At 47.8% G+C, this 17,208-nt stretch overlaps 2 protein-coding genes across 2 annotated transcripts; one reads left to right on the forward strand and one right to left on the reverse strand.

Moving 5' to 3' along the window:
* The first annotated feature begins 615 nt into the window (after window positions 1-615).
* Window positions 616-2,270, forward strand: LOC106739414 (keratin-associated protein 10-7-like). Its single transcript, XM_014601731.3, has one exon. It carries the CDS (start codon window positions 668-670, stop codon window positions 1,904-1,906), a length of 1,239 nt encoding a protein of 412 aa, XP_014457217.3. The 5' UTR covers window positions 616-667; the 3' UTR covers window positions 1,907-2,270.
* Window positions 2,271-6,911: 4,641 nt separating this feature from the next.
* LOC109280858 (elastin-like) lies at window positions 6,912-10,608 on the reverse strand. The gene is made up of 2 exons (XM_019478296.2): window positions 10,432-10,608; window positions 6,912-9,629 (listed from the first exon to the last, which is right to left on the reverse strand). The coding sequence occupies exon 2, from the start codon at window positions 9,606-9,608 to the stop codon at window positions 7,209-7,211; it is 2,400 nt and encodes a 799-aa protein (XP_019333841.2). The 5' UTR covers window positions 9,609-9,629; window positions 10,432-10,608; the 3' UTR covers window positions 6,912-7,208.
* Window positions 10,609-17,208: the final 6,600 nt, after the last annotated feature.

The raw sequence follows: 17,208 nt of genomic DNA on the forward strand, positions 1-17,208 counted from the left end.
AAACGTCTTTAAAGTCCGAGCGTCCCAGGTCTGGAACAGACTCCCCCCAAAGGCAGTGCCAGCACCTACTCTGGACTCATTCAAAAGGCGTTTGCATGCATATCTTGCCGGGGTCATCTGATCCCTGCAGACTTCCTGCCTCTGGCAGGGGGGCTGGACTCGATCTCTCAAGGTCCCTTCCAGCCCCTAATGTCTATGAAAGCTATGAAATCTTCGTAATTGTCCAATTATTTTAGAAAGCCAGAGGTCAAGCAAAATGAACTTGGTACCCCAGTTTGGTGGGTTTGCAAAGCCTAGCTATCCTCAACCCAGCTCCACAGCACTCAGTCAATCCAACCTGGCACAATTTAGACCCATAGCCTGGAAAGCGTCTCTACAAAGTGGTGCCTGCCTGCTGTACCTTCAGAGAAGCAGAGTGACTCACTTCTCTATTCTACATGAAAACATTTGAATCCAAAAATAGTCAGGAGTTACAAAGTCTTCTAAGACGCACACTCTCCCCTCACCCCTCTGTTGTTGCTGATGTCAAGATCAATTTTTAAAACCTCTGAAATTATTCACCATTTACATCAGATGCACAAAGCTAATTACATGAAAAAGGCTGTGCTGAGCTTTTGCAGAAACTGAGGTCTTCTTTCTTTTCCAGTTTTGCCTGCGACCCAGAAGGATGGCTTTTCCAAACCAGCAGCAATACAAGCAGCCCTGCCTGCCGCCTCTTGTCTGCATACAGAAGTGTCCCCCAAGATGCGTGGATCAGTGTGATGCTGCCTGCGTGAAGAAGCATACAGATCTACACGGCAACATCTGTGCAAAGTCATGCACAACTAAATGTGTAGACTCCTGCGATGGCATCAGTACAATGCTGTGCATGACCAAATGCATGGATCCATGTGGCGCAGCCTGCGTGAAGGAGTGCACAACAAAATGCATGTGCCCAAGCAACACTGTCTGTGCGAAGCCTTGTGTGACCAAATATGTGGATCCATGTGGCACCAGCTGTGTTATGTCATGTGCCACCCCATGCCTGGAGCCATGTAACACCATCTGTGTCAAGGAGTGCGTTACCAAGTGCATGGATCCATGCGGCACTTTCTGTGCAGAGCCGTATGTTACCAAATATGGGGATCCAGGCTGTAGCAACTCTGCAAAGCCGTGCATTACCAAATGCGTGGATTCGTGCAACACTGTCTGCGTGAAGGAATGCACTACCAAGTGTGTGGATCTGTGCAGTACCAGGTATGCAAAGCCATGTGTTACTAACTGTGTGGATTCATGCGGCACTGGGTGTGGAAAGCTGTGTGTTACCAAGTGCGTGGATCCATGCGGCACTGGGTGTGGAAAGCTGTGTGTTACCAAGTGCATGGATCCATGCGGCACTATGTGCACAAAGCCATGTCTTACCATGTGTATGAATCCATGCAGCACCAGGTGTGCAAAACCATCTGTTACCAAATGTGTGAATCTGTGCGGCACCATGTGTGGAAAACCATGCATTACTAAGCATGAAGATCCATGTGGCACTATCTGTGTGAAGGAATGCACTACAAAATGCATGGATCCATGTGGCATCATCTGTACTAAGCCATGTGTTACCAAGTGTGTGGATCCGTGCACCACCAGCTGTGTTACATCCTGTGTCACCAAGTCTACAGAGTCATGTAGCACCGTCTGCATCAAGAAGTGCACCGTAAAGTGCGTGGATACATGCAGCACCATTTGTGCCAAGCCATTTGTTCCCAAATGCACGGATCCATGCTGTCCTAGGTGCACGGCTTCTTCTGGTACCACAAGCATGGATCCTTGTGCTCCTGTCTGCAAGAAGACCTACCCACTCCAGATCGTGGATCTACGCCTCTCCAAGTGCCCTCCGGTGCAGCAGTGCTGCCAGAAGCCAAAGCAGTGTTAGCAACCACCGAATCACCAGCAGTTATGGCATGAGGACAAGTGATGAATACACGTGCCACTTGTTCAGCTTCCCCAGCCTGCGGATCTGGCATTCCCTTTGCTTTAGATCGTGACTCTTCAAAAGTTTCTGTGCTCAGCCTGACTTTATGCCCTGTTTTTACCCTTGCTCTCTAGGGATCAATACTTTCCTTGGAATTTGTAAGTGATGAACTTGGTACCCCAGGATATTGCTTATGCTTAGGTGAGCTCTGCTAAGACTTGCACTATAGATGGCTTGCTGCTGGAAAAATCTTTCTTGTCTCTTCTTATTTCCCACTTTGTCCTTTAGTGTAGATGTGCAGCAATAAAAGCTACAGTTCATGGTATCCTCTGTCTCCTGGCATTTCTTTCTTTGTGTCACATCCAGGCTCTCAGACAGTCTCCTTTTTAAAGGTCTACCCTTACAAAGTGGTAGGGGGTATTTGAAACAAGTTGTAGAGCTGCTGGTAGCAGGGAGGGTGAGAGACAGTCTATCCCATGCCTTGGTAGGGCTCCGGTGGCAGTTTGCATTGCTGCTCCCTGCTGTGTATGTGCTGCAGCCCCAGGACTCTTCTGGTATCAGCTCGTGTATTGTGACCTCCTAAGCTGGAGTAGGAACCTACTGCATGCAACATCACCCATCATTTTGGGGACATTATTAATGAAGCAGGCCCCAACAGCTCCTCCTGCTCAGTTCTGCCTGCTCCTAAGTTAGGAATGGGAGAAAACAGAAGTGTTTTTCAGGACAATTGCTGGGTCTATTCATTTTGAGAGAAGCAACCAGGAGCCTTAAAGCTTGTCAGTGACTTTGGTTATGGATAATTCATCAAAGGAGCCAAATTCAAAAGACCTTTTCTATACCTGCATTCATTTCAGATCTTAAATATGCTGGCATGGCTTGGTTAAAGCTGGTCAAAGGCTCATGCCAGACTCTCTGCCCTCTTTCCTTACAAGCAGAAGCAGAGACAGTAGGACATCGATGAATTCTAGATCTTGCCCTACTGCTTTATTTTGTATCTCTATAAAACACGATCATTACCGCACAATGCTGTGGGTAGCAAGGAGGAGCAGAAGCAGCAGGGAGCCTGAGACAGTATCCATGGAGCTGAACTAAAAATCAGCTTGGGGATTGCAAAACAACTATACAAAAGGCAGCTTTGTTGCCAGGCTGCTTTTCAAGACTCTGATTCCTAGCAGAAGGGCTTTAGACTAAAGGGTTTCTCATGTGTTAAGGAGGCAGGAACAAGAAAGCAGGAGGGAATAGGGAGAGATTTTAGGAATGTATTCAAGAGAAATCCAAGCTTGAGACTTGCTTTCTAAGAAATGGCATGGCTGCTTTATAGAGAGTGCTACTGGAAAATCATATACTGCGGAAAGATACCAAGAAAGGCTTTTAAAGTATCCAGAAATCCTGCTTATGCAAACAGACACGCAGCTGCAGCACATAAAAGAGCAAAAAACGTGGCTTGTACATGCACCCACTGAGACTTGAGCTGAAAACTGCAATACACCAAGAATCTGCTCCTTCCCATGGGTTTTCTCCAATGATCCTTCACTCTCACCCTTAAAGAAGGGCATCTTGTATCAAAATTGAATGTGCCCCACTGTAACTTCTAGCTGTTGGCTCATGCTCTACCTTTCTCTGTTAAATTAGGAGAATCCTTAACTTCCTGGTATTTTCTCATAGTAAAGGGACTTATACACCATGCCTTGATCTTTGTGATAAACGTTAAGAAATTCCAAGCAGTAAGTGTATGTGAATGTTTGAAAGAGAAACACAAAGTGGGGATGAGCTGAGTGTCTCCCAGGGGATCAGGAACCTGTTGCAGTGACTGCACTGTAGACATACCTTCACTGAGCAAAAAAGCTAAAGCAGTCATATCCAGATAATACACTGGTACAACGTGGGGCATCTCTGCAGAGTGTGTGGCAACTGGGAACCATTTTCCAAAGAGAAAACACTGAGGAAAGCTTAAACCCAGCCAGCAGCTGCTCCCAATGGGAGCAATAATTTTTCAAGCAAAGATGCTATCAGTAACATATTTCTGCAGATTGTGGTTGCCAAATAACCTCAGCCATACAGGTAGGAGTTTTACCCAGTTCAACAGTCAGTGAAACCAGCCAATGGATGGGGACAGCCCAGGCAGAAAAAGGCTTCGGGCACATGTGAAAATTATCCAAACCATGCTTGCCTGTTTCTCATTAATGACTTATTTACCTAATTATTTCTGATGAAAGCCTGCCTTTTGGAGTTGCCACGTGCAAAGACAAGCATGAACAATGCTGTTTGAAAACACACGAGTGTCCCTCCAAATCATTCACAGTGGAGAAGTAATGTAATAAATGGCTAGACCCTTACTTCTAGTTTCATGCCTTATGACCAAGGGTGGGCAAAATGCGGCCCTTGGGCTGGATGCAGCCTGCCAGGCCATTCTATCCGGCCCATGAGGCCCCTAAAAAATTTAGAAATTAATATTTATCTGCCCCTGGCTTCTTGTCATGTGGCACTCAGTGGCTTGCCAAAACTCAGTTAGTGGCCCTCCACCCAAAATAATTGCAAACACATGTTCACTCCCACATATGTACAACATCCTTCTCACCCACTGCGTCACCTCCATTGTAAACCAACTTGGATTCTGGGTTTTTTTCCCCCACCACTTCCAGCCAAATCTTGCCTATTCCTCCTCTCCATGATATTTGCTCTCCTAGATTCACTACTCCCATTAGCAGACACCTGGTGAAATTTTGCAAATTCCCAGGATTTTATCCCTAGTATGATATTAGCTATTTACATACCAGTTTCACCTAATTTGTTTTAAAGAAGTAAATGTATAGCTCCCATGGTAAAGATTAAACCCCTTCAGTTTCCACTGCCAGAAAACAAAGAAAAACAATCCAAAAATCAATCAACTTTACAGTCTTGTGGGCTTTGATGCCCAAGTTATTTCACTGTTCATTGCTGCCAATGCTGCAGAATTGGCATCTTTTATATTTTGACTTTTTGCCTTCACCTGCAGGGCTACAGCATTACAATATACCCACACCTAAATTAAGTGTAGGACTCTGTGTATCTGCAGTTTAGGGTTTTACGACATAGGTGGAGCTGTGAATTTCAGTATAGATGAATGCAATACCTTTTATTAAACTAACTAAATAGTTGGAAAAATTGTTCTTTGCAAGCTTTCAGACACAAACACCCTTCTTCAGGAGAGTCTGCTGTCTTTCCCTCTCAACAACAGCAGACTCTCCCTATGCCTGAAGAAGGATGTTTGTTCCGCAAAAGCCTACAAAGAATTTTTTTTTTCAATTATTTAATTAATCTAATAAAAGAGGTTTTCTTTACTCAAAGAACCTTGTCTACCTATGTCTTTACACCAGCACGGCTACAACCAACACCCCAGGATAAATGAACGTCGTTTAAGAACTGATTTTGACCTTTGCAAAATTGCCCATCATCTGAAGTATTGAAATGTACTGCTGGCTACAGTCAAAGGATTAATTCTTCCTGTGGGCAATACCATTAACTCCAAAATCAAAGCGATCAAGGAAAACAAAACCTATTGCCATGACGATGTTGGAGAGGTGGGAACGGCCATTTGGCCTAGAAAAGATCAAAAGGAAAAAAAGTCATGGAGCCAGCACATTGCCTGTAGGAAATTCTTATAAAGAAACATGACTGATACTTGTATGGTCTTGGGGGAAAGAGGACGATGGCACTCAAGAAGCCATGCTCCACCGACATCTTCCTGAAATGCTTACAGAACAGTGTCTGTCTTAGGGGCAGAGGGTTCAAATCCCTGACCAACATGAGAGACACCTGCCGTGATAGTGTGGAATAGGTGTTAACAGGTGTTAGTCGTAGCCATGTTGGTCTAAGGACATAGGCTAGCTGGTCTAATAAAAGATATCGGATTTACCCAGGTGTTAACAAACCTCACAACTGGACACCAGCAGATTTGGAGGCCCCCAGTATCATAGCTCAGACCTCAGTCACCTGGGCCAAGGAGAAGGGAAGTAGTCATAGAGGGCTAACTAGAAACTGCATGTTTTATGGACTAGAGAGAAATGCAGAGCCACTGTTACCAGAGCGTGCCACTGGCAATGGATATTACTGTGGGGAGGGGAAAGAAGAGGGTTACAGCATCATCAGAGCCTGCTGGTCTCTAGTCAATTAGAAATGCACTCAGATGCTAGGTCTACTTTGTGCACACCTACCCCCCACAGCAGTGACTCTCAGTCTTCTCCATTCAGTTCAAACAACCCACCTGTTTTGCCTCTTGAAACACGTCAAGTTGCAGTGAGGTCCCCTGATGTAGCTCACAACCCCCCAGCCCCGAGGGAGTCATGACCTCCATGCTGTGACACTATATATACTCCACACTCCTCCATGCTGCCCCTTATCAGTGGGAACTGCACATAAAAACATGCTGTCTGCTGCTCTTCTACCGGGCTTGTATTGATGGGGCAGATATTATTAAATGCAAACAGCCAGCCTCGTAGCATCTAACTGGCCTATTCAAACTGCCAGTTTCAATGTTAAAGCAGAAGGTGTTTTGGTATTTGGGGGAGAGTATGGATATTCCCCTGTTCTCCTTTGCTGGGGGTGGCCAGTTATGCTGGGTTTCCAGGCCAGTTTTCTACTTGGAAGAAGAGGGTGTGTTTTCTTGCTCTAATTCATTTAACTACAAAGCATGCACACATCTTTGTTCTCTGAGCAGAGGGGGCAGCAGCCTGGACGCAGGCCATGCTGTCTTGCAGAATTCAACTGGAAGCATCACAACCCCCTCTGCATCTTTCCACTCCCTTTACCTGGAATCTCTCCCTTTTCCCTGTGGCCTTATACCCAGGAAACCCTCCACTCCAGTTGGAAGGAAGAATCTGTTCTGGCCACCCACAGCCACTTTATAAGGGAGCATCTCTAAAAAGACAGGAAAGTTGTTGTTGAAGATCACAGAAACAGTGCCAAAAGAATGCCAGGAGACAGATGATGCCACGAACTGTAGTTTTTATTGCTGCACATCTACATTACAGGACAAAGTGGGGAAGGGAAGCAAAGAGCATTCCAACACCAAGCCACCCAAGCCAAAAGGATCCCTAGGCACAGCCGACATTATTGGCAAGGCACTGACTACGAGAAAGTAACGTGCAATTTCTGGCGTTGAGCATAGATTTGGCAAACATTCACCAAAACATCACCAGCAGCAGGGAGAACAGAGGAGAATGGTAGAGCCTGGAGAAAGCTCCCCGCCACGTGCATGGCTGTCACTCATCGTCATGCATGGACATTAACATTGCTTGGACTTCCTGGAGCACTGCTGCACGGGGGAGCCTTTGGGGAGGCAGGGGTCCACGTTCTGCAGGGGGTAGGTCTTGGCACAACCGGGAGCACAAGAATCCACCTTTACCTGGCCATATGAAGCCACGCATTTGGAACGGCACACATCCGCACACTGAATAGCATATGGCCGGACATAGCCTTTGGCTCCTGGTTCTATACATTTGGTAGCAGCCTGAGCCACGCTGACTCCAGCATAGGGATCCACACTTTGACCTGTAGCCTGGGCCATGCTGGCACCACCACGGGGATCCACACTTTTGCTTGCAGCCTGGGCCACGCTGACTCCAGCATAGGGATCCACACTTTGACCTGTAGCCTGGGCCATGCTGGCATCACCACAGGGATCCACACTTTGGCCTGCAGCCTGGGCCATGCTGGCACCACCACGGGGATCCACACTTTTGCTTGCAGCCTGGGCCACGCTGACCCCACCATAGGGACCCACACTTTGACTTGCAGCCTGGGTCATGCTGGCACCACCACAGGGATCCACACTTTGACCTGCAGCCTGGGCCATGCTGGCACCACCACGGGAATCCACACTTTTGCTTGCAGCCTGGGCCACGCTGACCCCACCATAGGGACCCACACTTCTGCTTGCAGCACAGGCCACACACACACCACCGCAGGGACACAGGCTTGTGCCCGTAGCCTGGGCCACGCTGACACCACCACAGGGATCCACACTTTGACCTGCAGCCTGGGCCATGCTGGCACCACCACGGGAATCCACACTTTTGCTTGCAGCCTGGGCCACGCTGACCCCACCATAGGGACCCACACTTCTGCTTGCAGCACAGGCCACACAGACACCACCGCAGGGACACGGGCTTGTGCCCGTAGCCTGGGCCACGCTGACACCACCATGGGGATCCACACTTTGACCTGCAGCCTGGGCCACGCTGACCCCACCATAGGGATTCACACTTTGACTTGCAGCCTGGGCCACGCTGACCCCACCATAGGGATCCACACTTTGACCTGCAGCCTGGCCCACGCTGGCACCACCACGGGGATCCACACTTTTGCTTGCAGCCTGGGCCACGCTGACCCCACCATAGGGACCCACACTTCTGCTTGCAGCACAGGCCACACAGACACCACCGCAGGGACACAGGCTTGTGCCCGTAGCCTGGGCCACGCTGACACCACCATGGGGATCCACACTTTGACCTGCAGCCTGGGCCACGCTGGCACCACCACAGAGATCCACACTTTGACTTGCAGCCTGGGCCACGCTGACCCCACCATAGGGATCCACACTTTGACCTGCAGCCTGGCCCACGCTGGCACCACCACGGGGATCCACACTTTTGCTTGCAGCCTGGGCCACGCTGACCCCACCATAGGGATCCACACTTCTGCTTGCAGCACAGGCCACACAGACACCACCGCAGGGACACAGGCTTGTGCCTCCAGCCTGGGCTACACTGACACCACCACGGGGATCCACACTTTGACTTGCAGCCTGGGCCACGCTGGCACCACCACGGGGATCCACACTTTTGCTTGCAGCCTGGGCCACGCTGACCCCACCATAGGGACCCACACTTCTGCTTGCAGCACAGGCCACACAGACACCACCGCAGGGACACAGGCTTGTGCCCGTAGCCTGGGTCATGCTGACACCACCACGGGGATCCACACTTTGACCTGCAGCCTGGGCCATGCTGGCACCACCACGGGTATCCACACTTTGACCTGCAGCCTGGGCCGTGCTGGCACCATCACGGGGATCCACACTTTTGCTTGCAGCCTGGGCCACGCTGACCCCACCATAGGGACCCACACTTCTGCTTGCAGCACAGGCCACACAGACACCACCACAGGGACACAGGCTTGTGCCTCCAGCCTGGGCTACACTGACACCACCACGGGGATCTACACTTTGACTTGCAGCCTGGGCCACGCTGGCACCACCATGGGGATCCACACTTTTGCTTGCAGCCTGGGCCACGCTGACCCCACCATAGGGACCCACACTTCTGCTTGCAGCACAGGCCACACACACACCACCGCAGGGACACAGGCTTGTGCCTCCAGCCTGGGCCACGCTGACACCACCACGGGGATCCACACTTTTACTTGCAGCCTGGGCCTCGCTGATGCCACCACCGGGACTGAGGCTTGTGCCCATAGCCTGGGCCTCGCTGATGCCACCACAGGGACTCAGGCTTCCACTTGCAGCCTGAGCTACACTGAGAGTGCCACATGTATCCACACACCTGGTAGCACACTGTGACACATGGACAGTGCCACAAGGCTCCACAGTTTGCAGAGGACAGTTCTTTACGATGGGAGGGGGCAAGCAGGGCTGCTTGCACTGATGCTGTTGAGGATAATACATCTTTGTGGGTTGTCAGCAGACCTAAGAGAGAGAGAAGTTCAGGACTGGCCAGATCAAGACACCCCCTCTTCTTTATCTGGTAGCTGCTTTAGAGTCACAATTGGTGTTTTGCAATAGCCTCAAATCAAGGGACCCCCTGTTGTTTTTTTATTACATAAATCCCTAGGGGTGAAGCTGGGAGAGTGCAAAGGGGTTCTGCCTCCCTCGTTAAGTTTCCTCAATGCCCCATGCAGATCTATTGTTAATGATGAACTTTCTTGAAGCTACAATTGCTTTTCTGAAGCTGCAGTGGGAGATGAAAGACTCCCTCCCAACTTCAGCCCCCAACTGGGTCCCTAAGGCCTACGCTGAATTTCAACAGGGAAGAATACAGCCCTGAGACTGCAGCTCCAGCCCTGCTCCACTTCTCACCTTGACTTTCTTCCAAGCATCTCTTTAACCTGAAGCCTTCCTATCTCCTGCAGTCTCCTCTATCCTTCAGCTTGCCTTTGAAGTCCCAAACCCCGCCCTGTAATTCCCTGGCGTACCCATTTATTTATTTCCCTGAGTACGTGGAGATAATGAAATAATAGAAATTAAGCCTTCTGAGGAGTCAGGGGCTGGTGCCATGGGACTATTTCATCAGAGAAAGCGTGGCTTAAGGTACCACTGGTGCCAAGGAGGAGGGACTGAATTCCCAGCCCAAAGCTCAGCATCACATCAGTATCATAATTTAAGCAAAGGACTCTCAGATCATTATTCGTTCCTGTACCAGCATCAGGTCTCTGCAGGATACAGTCAAGAGATAACCCCATTAGCTCCCAAAAAGCAGAAAGAGACTCACCCAGTTGACCAACGAGAGCTAGCAACGACGCTGTCAAGCAGAGCACTGAGGAGCATGGAGAAGCAAGCCTTTTTATATTGGCATGATGGTAGAGTTCATCTCCGGAAGTGAGGCACCCTAGGGGCATGGAAACCTGATTTTGCCTATCCCAGTGCGTTCCAGCTGCAAATCATTAAATTGTTGACATGCATCATGATGTCCAAAGGAAGCCTACCCACGTGAGGGTGGCCCGCATGACACCGAGGGAGCGAACGTCAACCAAGAGCTCTATTGCCGGGATCCACAGAAGTCACGTTGTGCAGAAAAGATAATTAAAAGCCCCCAACTGGATTCTTTGATTGCACAAACCCCGGCTCCTGCAGGTTTCCTTCAACCTTTTCCTGTCAACACGTTCTTTCTGCTAGCTTCTTTGCATCTTTTTTCTATGGCACCTGATGCTGGTTCCTGGGTAGAAACTAGAGACTAGAAACTAGAGACTGGGATACACTTTTAGTCTGGTCCCCTGTATGGCTGCTAATATCCCTCTGTGGACTCAGAGATGAGCTTGGAACCATGAATGTCATCGTTCAAGGTACTCATTCTCCACCAACAGAGCTGGGCAGGAAACCATGTTCCTGTCCCAAAAGAATTATTTGGATTTTATAAAACTGTCCTCCCTATCTTGGAATAGCTAGGATTGACCACAGGCTTGACGGTACATGGGATTATGTGATAAACTGATCCCTTCGTCTAAATTGCTGCAGCGAGGTATTAGGCACTGTATGAATTCAAAACACAAAGGCCCTAGCCCAGGAAACCTTAGTGATCTGCCTGGCTGTACAGTTTTGTTATATTAGGTGTCCCCCCACAGTACAGAAGTATCATGATGTTGAAGCCCACAACATGGCAAGATGGACCCCATTAGAAGATCCATGCTGGTCTTCCCCCTACCCATGCCTTATGACTCCTCATCTAGCTTTATAGACTCTTTTCCAATGTCAGAAGATGATGGATAAACTCACGAGAGCTTGCAATGAGAATCTCAAGATCTGATATTGAATCAATCAGAGTAAATGCTGTGAAATGGAATAGGCAATCCCCAAATCCTATTCTGAGGCTGCCATACTGCAGATGTTGCATTAGGGTTGGAGCAAAATGTACATCAACAGGAAATGCAAAGATTTAATTGTCTACAACAGTCAGGAGATGCAAGAGCAAATTGAGAATCCAGCCACGTGATAAATTGTTTCGTCGGTGCTGGTGGCATGGAAGGAGCACGTGAATTTGCCAATGGCCCCCTGCCTACGTAGGGTCATACCGATGCCATGAAAATGGCAGAGGTTTTTTTTTTAATTAATTAATTGATTAAATAACATAATAATGAGGGGCAAGTAGAGCAGGTTTAGGTGAACAAATCTAATTTCCCTGTAAGCCTGGGGTGTCATTTCCAGAAGACAAACTTCATAAACCATGAGAGATCCCATTCTCAACATCCCCTCTCCAAGCAAATCTCTTTTACTTGCTGCATTTGGCAAACTTGGTAATTTCCTTGTGCTTAAGAAAACGGAAGTATATTTAAGGGGTTTCTTGGATAAGAGGCCTTGCAGAAATATATTGTTGCAAATGACTGTGTTTGGGTAAAATAAATTGCTAGCTCCAGCGGAAGCAATTAGTGATAGGAGTTAATGTCTTCCAATTTGCTGATTCTTTAGCAAATAGTTTGCATTTGCCACGTCTCTCTTCACTGCCACGTGGCCCATTGTCTTAGTAGCTGACCAAAATAACTGCTTCCCTGTCTTCGCAGTAGACCTGTGTACTGCAGTCACAGGGGGAGTGTAGCATAAGTAGATGTAATAATCAGTGAGCTTGGATACTCATGGCTGGGATGGTTTGGGAGCTCACCCAGAAGGCAGGTGTGAGCTGGTTGCTTGGAGTTTGCTGATGTTGTGTTCTTTGTTCCCTTCCAGGCTTGCCCACAACCCTTCTGCTGTATGCTCATTCTCTTGGTAATGTGGACAGGATCTGCATCTTCCCACTGTGATGTGTAACCCACTTGCTTGTTCCTCCTGGGTATCACACACACCCTATGGAGTCATAAGCCAGCTGGAGAGTGTGCTGTGCTAGGTTTCATGCACTTTTTACCTGCAGGCATGCTACAATAATGTGCACTGTTCCTGCATCTTCTGCGTCTAGTCTTATCAACATTCCAGTTCTCCTTTGACACCCTAGCCTAAAAGGTGCCTGGCCACTGCGAACCCAAGTATCCCAGATCCCTAATTTATAGTTGCTAGTGCCATGCAGAACCCAGAGTTAGGCATCTAGAGCATACAGTGAATTACATACCTCAAAAACTGGGATCTACACACACCATGGCATCTAACACTAACCAGCTGGGACCTACATCTCTCCTGGGCTGGGATGCCTTACTCTGTTCAAAGAGTGAAGACTTCTGGGAGGCCATCTTTAACCAAATGCAAATTTGGGTGGCTCAAGCCAAGAGCAGCCGTATAAAAGTGTGTGCCGTGAGCTATGGATCAGACTAAGTGATTTCAACAGGCTTCCTTCTATGAAACCTATGGAGAAAACATAGCAGGAAATACAGCATTAATGGTGACATTCTCAGATTGGATGTCATGATTATAATCTAAAGCAACCCTTTGGGGAAAGGAAACAATGGATGTGAAATGGAGCTGGCAGTTTTCAAAAGCAATGGCTAATTGTCTTTTGCAGCCTTGAACAACTCGCCTGTAACACATATAAGCCAGATTGTGGTTTGAGCAGTGCCTACAGTGGATTCAGGATGAGTCAAGTCCTCACAACCCATGTGAATCTCTTCTCTTCTCTTGGCCTCATCAGCCAACAAGGCTTCAATCCATCCCTTTCATAGATTTCATAGACATTAGGGCTGGAAGGGACCTCACAAGATCATCAGGTCCAGTCCCCTGCCCAAGGGGCAGGAAATCAGCTAGGATCAAAGGATCCCAGCAAGATAAACATCCAAATGTTTCTTGGAAGTGTCCAGAGTATGTGTTTACACCACATCTGGGGAGAGTCTATTCCAGGCCCTGGGGACTTGGACAGTAAAGAAGTTTTTCCTTATGTCCAGCTTAAAACGGTCTTCCAGGAGTTTATGGCCATTGGACCTTGTCTTCCCTTGGGGTGCCCTAGTGAACAGATGTTCTCCTAGTTCCCAGTGCACACCTCTTATATACTTATAGGCTGCCACCAAATCACCCCTGAGCCTTCACTTCTCCAGGCTGAAGAGTCCCATGGCTCTTAGCCTCTCTCCATTAGGTTTTCTCTCTTGCCCTTTAATCATGTAAGTGTCTCTCCTCTGGACTCTTTCAAGCTCCTCCACATCCTTTTTCACTTGCAGAGCCCAAAATTAGATGCAGCACTCCAGCTGTGGCCTCATCAAGGCCGAGTACCTTGGGAGGATGGCTTCTTGGGTCTTGCTTCAGATGCATCAGTAGATGTAAGCCAGAGTTTTGTTTGCTTTGCCAGCTGTGGTGTCTCATTGGTGGCTCATGTTCATCTTGTGGTCAGTCATGACCCCCAAGTCTCTTTCAATCATGGTACGAGTGAGGGTAGCACTGCCAATTCTATAAATGTGATGTGGGTTTTTTCTTCTGAGGTGGAGCACCTTGCATTTCTCCATGTTGAATGCCATTGGGTTTTCATCTGCCCACCTTGTGACCCTGTCGAGGTCGGACTGGATCACCAGCCTATCTTCAAGTGTGACCACACTTCCCCAAAGTTTGATATCATCAGCAAACTTAGCCAGTCCACTTCTGACAGAGTCCAGATCATTTATATATACATTAAAAAGTACAGGTCTGAAAATGGAGCCCTGGGGGATGCCACTGGTCAACATGCACCGTACTGATTCAGTTCCATCAACTACCACTTTCTGGGTCCAACCTTGGAGCCAGTTCCCCAGCCATCTGACTGTAAGGTTGTCACGGCCACAGTTCCCCAGTTTTGCCGTGACAACATCATGGGACACCAGGTCAAAGGCTTTTTTGAAGTCCAACTATAGAATATCAACTTCTTCTCCTTTGAAATACTGCAGCTCATCTGAAAAGGCTCCATCCTCTTGTATGCTGATCACTCACTCTGCCTAGCAGACTTTTGTCACTCACTTGTCAAATATGAGCCCCAGGAATCTCTTTCTCTTCCATCATCCAACCACCCCATTGTTCACATACATACCCCATTGTTCCCAACACCCATGCTCTCAAGTTTCTCCATCTCCCCCAAGAGACACTGCTGGGGTTTCCAACCCATGTTCTCTCCCCACAAGCATCTCATTTGGGCACAGGCTTCATAAAGTCCAGGCAAATAACACCAAGAACCCAGTAGCCACATGCAAGTATTCCTATAATCAAAACCCTCCATGCATCAGTGTATACTTTTTGTTCCTTGTGTGTTTAGGGGCATATCCCACAGTTCTTTGTACCGAACTACTCTAAGGGTCTTTTCCAGTCAGCTATGTCAGCTGCAAAAGAACTGGTCTGTCCCTTAAAGAACGGTGAGAAGACCTCTGAGGGACTTCGGGCACTCGAATGACTTTCTATGTGTCCTCATATAGAATCATAGAAAATGAGGGTTGGAAAGGACCTCAGGAGGTCACATCTAGTCCAATCCCCTGTTCAAAGCAGGATCAGCCCCAGAACCTTTTGCAATGCAGCCATCCCCTAGAAGGACAGAGTAAAGCCTATGAAGTCTAGTTCACTTCGCAGGCACCTGAGGAAGGGCAGTAAATATCTGGAAGTGCCTGAAGAGCTAAGCAGCAAGCAGGAGGAAATTAGAAAGGGTTGTCACTAGGAGCAGGGGGCAGTGACGGGGAGGTTAAGGGCACGAGTTTGGGCCTCACTCACACTTAGCTGTAAATGGAAATCTGGTCATTTGGGCCTGAGAGTCAAAGGCATATAGAGGTGATGCCTACCCTCATCACTCCTCATCTGTACAACACTGGCCATAGAAACCAGGTTGCCTTTATCAAGCTGGCTGGACCAGTTAGGTTCAGGCTGAGACCTTTTGGGGGCAGTGGGAATCACTAAGGCCAAGGGGATGGAAGAAAGAATGGGAATATTTTGGCCCAATAGCCATCAAGTCTTGCTGAGAATAAAATTTATTGAATCTGTAAAAAAGAGTCTTTCCCCAAGGATGCCTCTGCTTAGTGTCCTACAAACAGGAGTGGATAAAACCTGGAGACCAGAAGAGGACGACATTCAGCACTGGCTCCTGGGACATCATAAGGGTGGGAGACTGTGCCCCAGCTTCTCCATCTCTGTTTTTTCCTGTCTCATAAATTAACAGCTAGTGTGTCATTACAGGGCAGCATAAGTTGTAAACAAAGCAATCCCAACACTTCCTTCTGACCCCAATTCCAGGCACAATTAATATGACGGCAGTTGAGATCCCATCCTGATTACAAAGGTAGCCAGACAGCCAGAACAGTTAACATTTTTTCTTGTTTTGCAGGTTATCAGAAGAGCTGAGGAAAAGAGAAAGGCAATGAGAAATCCGCACAGGAGCTGGGAGGATTTAATGCACTGCCCGAGAGAAGTAGGGAGGAGGAAAAAGGCAGCGCTCCATAAGGCTGCTCAAGAGATGTCATGAGTCCCGAGAGGATGCTCCCCCTGAGGGACATATCATTTAAAAGTAAGAACTTCCATGAATATAGATTGACAGGAAACTGTAAAGACAACCCACAATGCTACAGCTACAGGACACTGCTGATGCAAAGTACATAAAAAGATTCAAAGAGGAACCGCGGGCATTGATATAGGTTAACCGGAATATATAGGGAAATAATTAACACGCACAAACATTTTGGAATGAATGCTAAACTTCATGCTTCTAGGCTTAAACCAACATCTCAGTACTAGGAATGAGGGGGAGAATTTCATGGGAGAAGGATTATCCCAGACTTTTCTACTACAGTCCCTTGCATCTTTCTTCAAAGGATCTAATGCTAAGCTGCGTTGCAGACAAAACATTGCAATATGTGCACCACCGAGCTCTGGTTTGGGTTGGCAATTCCTAATCACTGGGATCAAGACAAAGAAAATGGTTTCTACCTTCTGGATAGTGAGTCTAGGAACAAGAATGATACTCAGTGGGCATGTCTACATGTGCATTTATGCTGGCTTAAATTCACGGATCACTAATTTACTGTGCAGTAAACGGGAATAGGCAACCATCTACACGGTGACTAAAGTTAGTCCCACAGTGACTAAAGTTAGTCCCAAATCAGTCCACACATACAGTGTTACTGTGCAGGAAGTCAGCTACACACGTGTTACTGCACAGTAATTACTCAGGCATATATTTGATACTTGCAAGATGCAGGTATCAAATTTACACTCAAGCTGACATAAGTCGCCATATTTCCTGCACGCTACGGGTGTGCATGTGTAGACACGTGTGCATACTGTGCAGTAATTTTGGTTACCACACAGTAAAAGTGCACATGTAGACACACTCAGCATTCAGGACTCTAATGGAGAGTAAAGGAGCACATGGAAATGGCATGAGAGATTTAGAAAGGAAACTACTTCTAAACCTACATCATATTCTTCTACAGTGTCCAGTTCCATGTGACAGAGCTTGACACATTTATGGATGGGGTAACATATGATTGTGATTGCCTGTGACACTGAGGGTCTAAATATAGGAATGAGGGCATATGCAGTCCAATGTCCTTTGTCATCTCCGAACATTTAATGATGGAGAGATGGGGTTCAACTACTTCTCACAGGTCTGTTTATCAAGGGAAGGTGGCTGCTCTGG

This window comes from Alligator mississippiensis, chromosome 15, assembly GCF_030867095.1.
Source record: "Alligator mississippiensis isolate rAllMis1 chromosome 15, rAllMis1, whole genome shotgun sequence".
NCBI classification, from domain to species: Eukaryota; Metazoa; Chordata; order Crocodylia; family Alligatoridae; genus Alligator; species Alligator mississippiensis.

What these genes read in the sequence shown, in the direction of transcription:
- LOC106739414 (XM_014601731.3), top strand. Translation starts at nt 668, where the DNA reads ATGGCTTTTCCAAACCAGCAGCAATACAAGCAGCCCTGCCTGCCGCCT.
- LOC109280858 (XM_019478296.2), bottom strand. Translation starts at nt 9,608, where the DNA reads ATGTATTATCCTCAACAGCATCAGTGCAAGCAGCCCTGCTTGCCCCCT.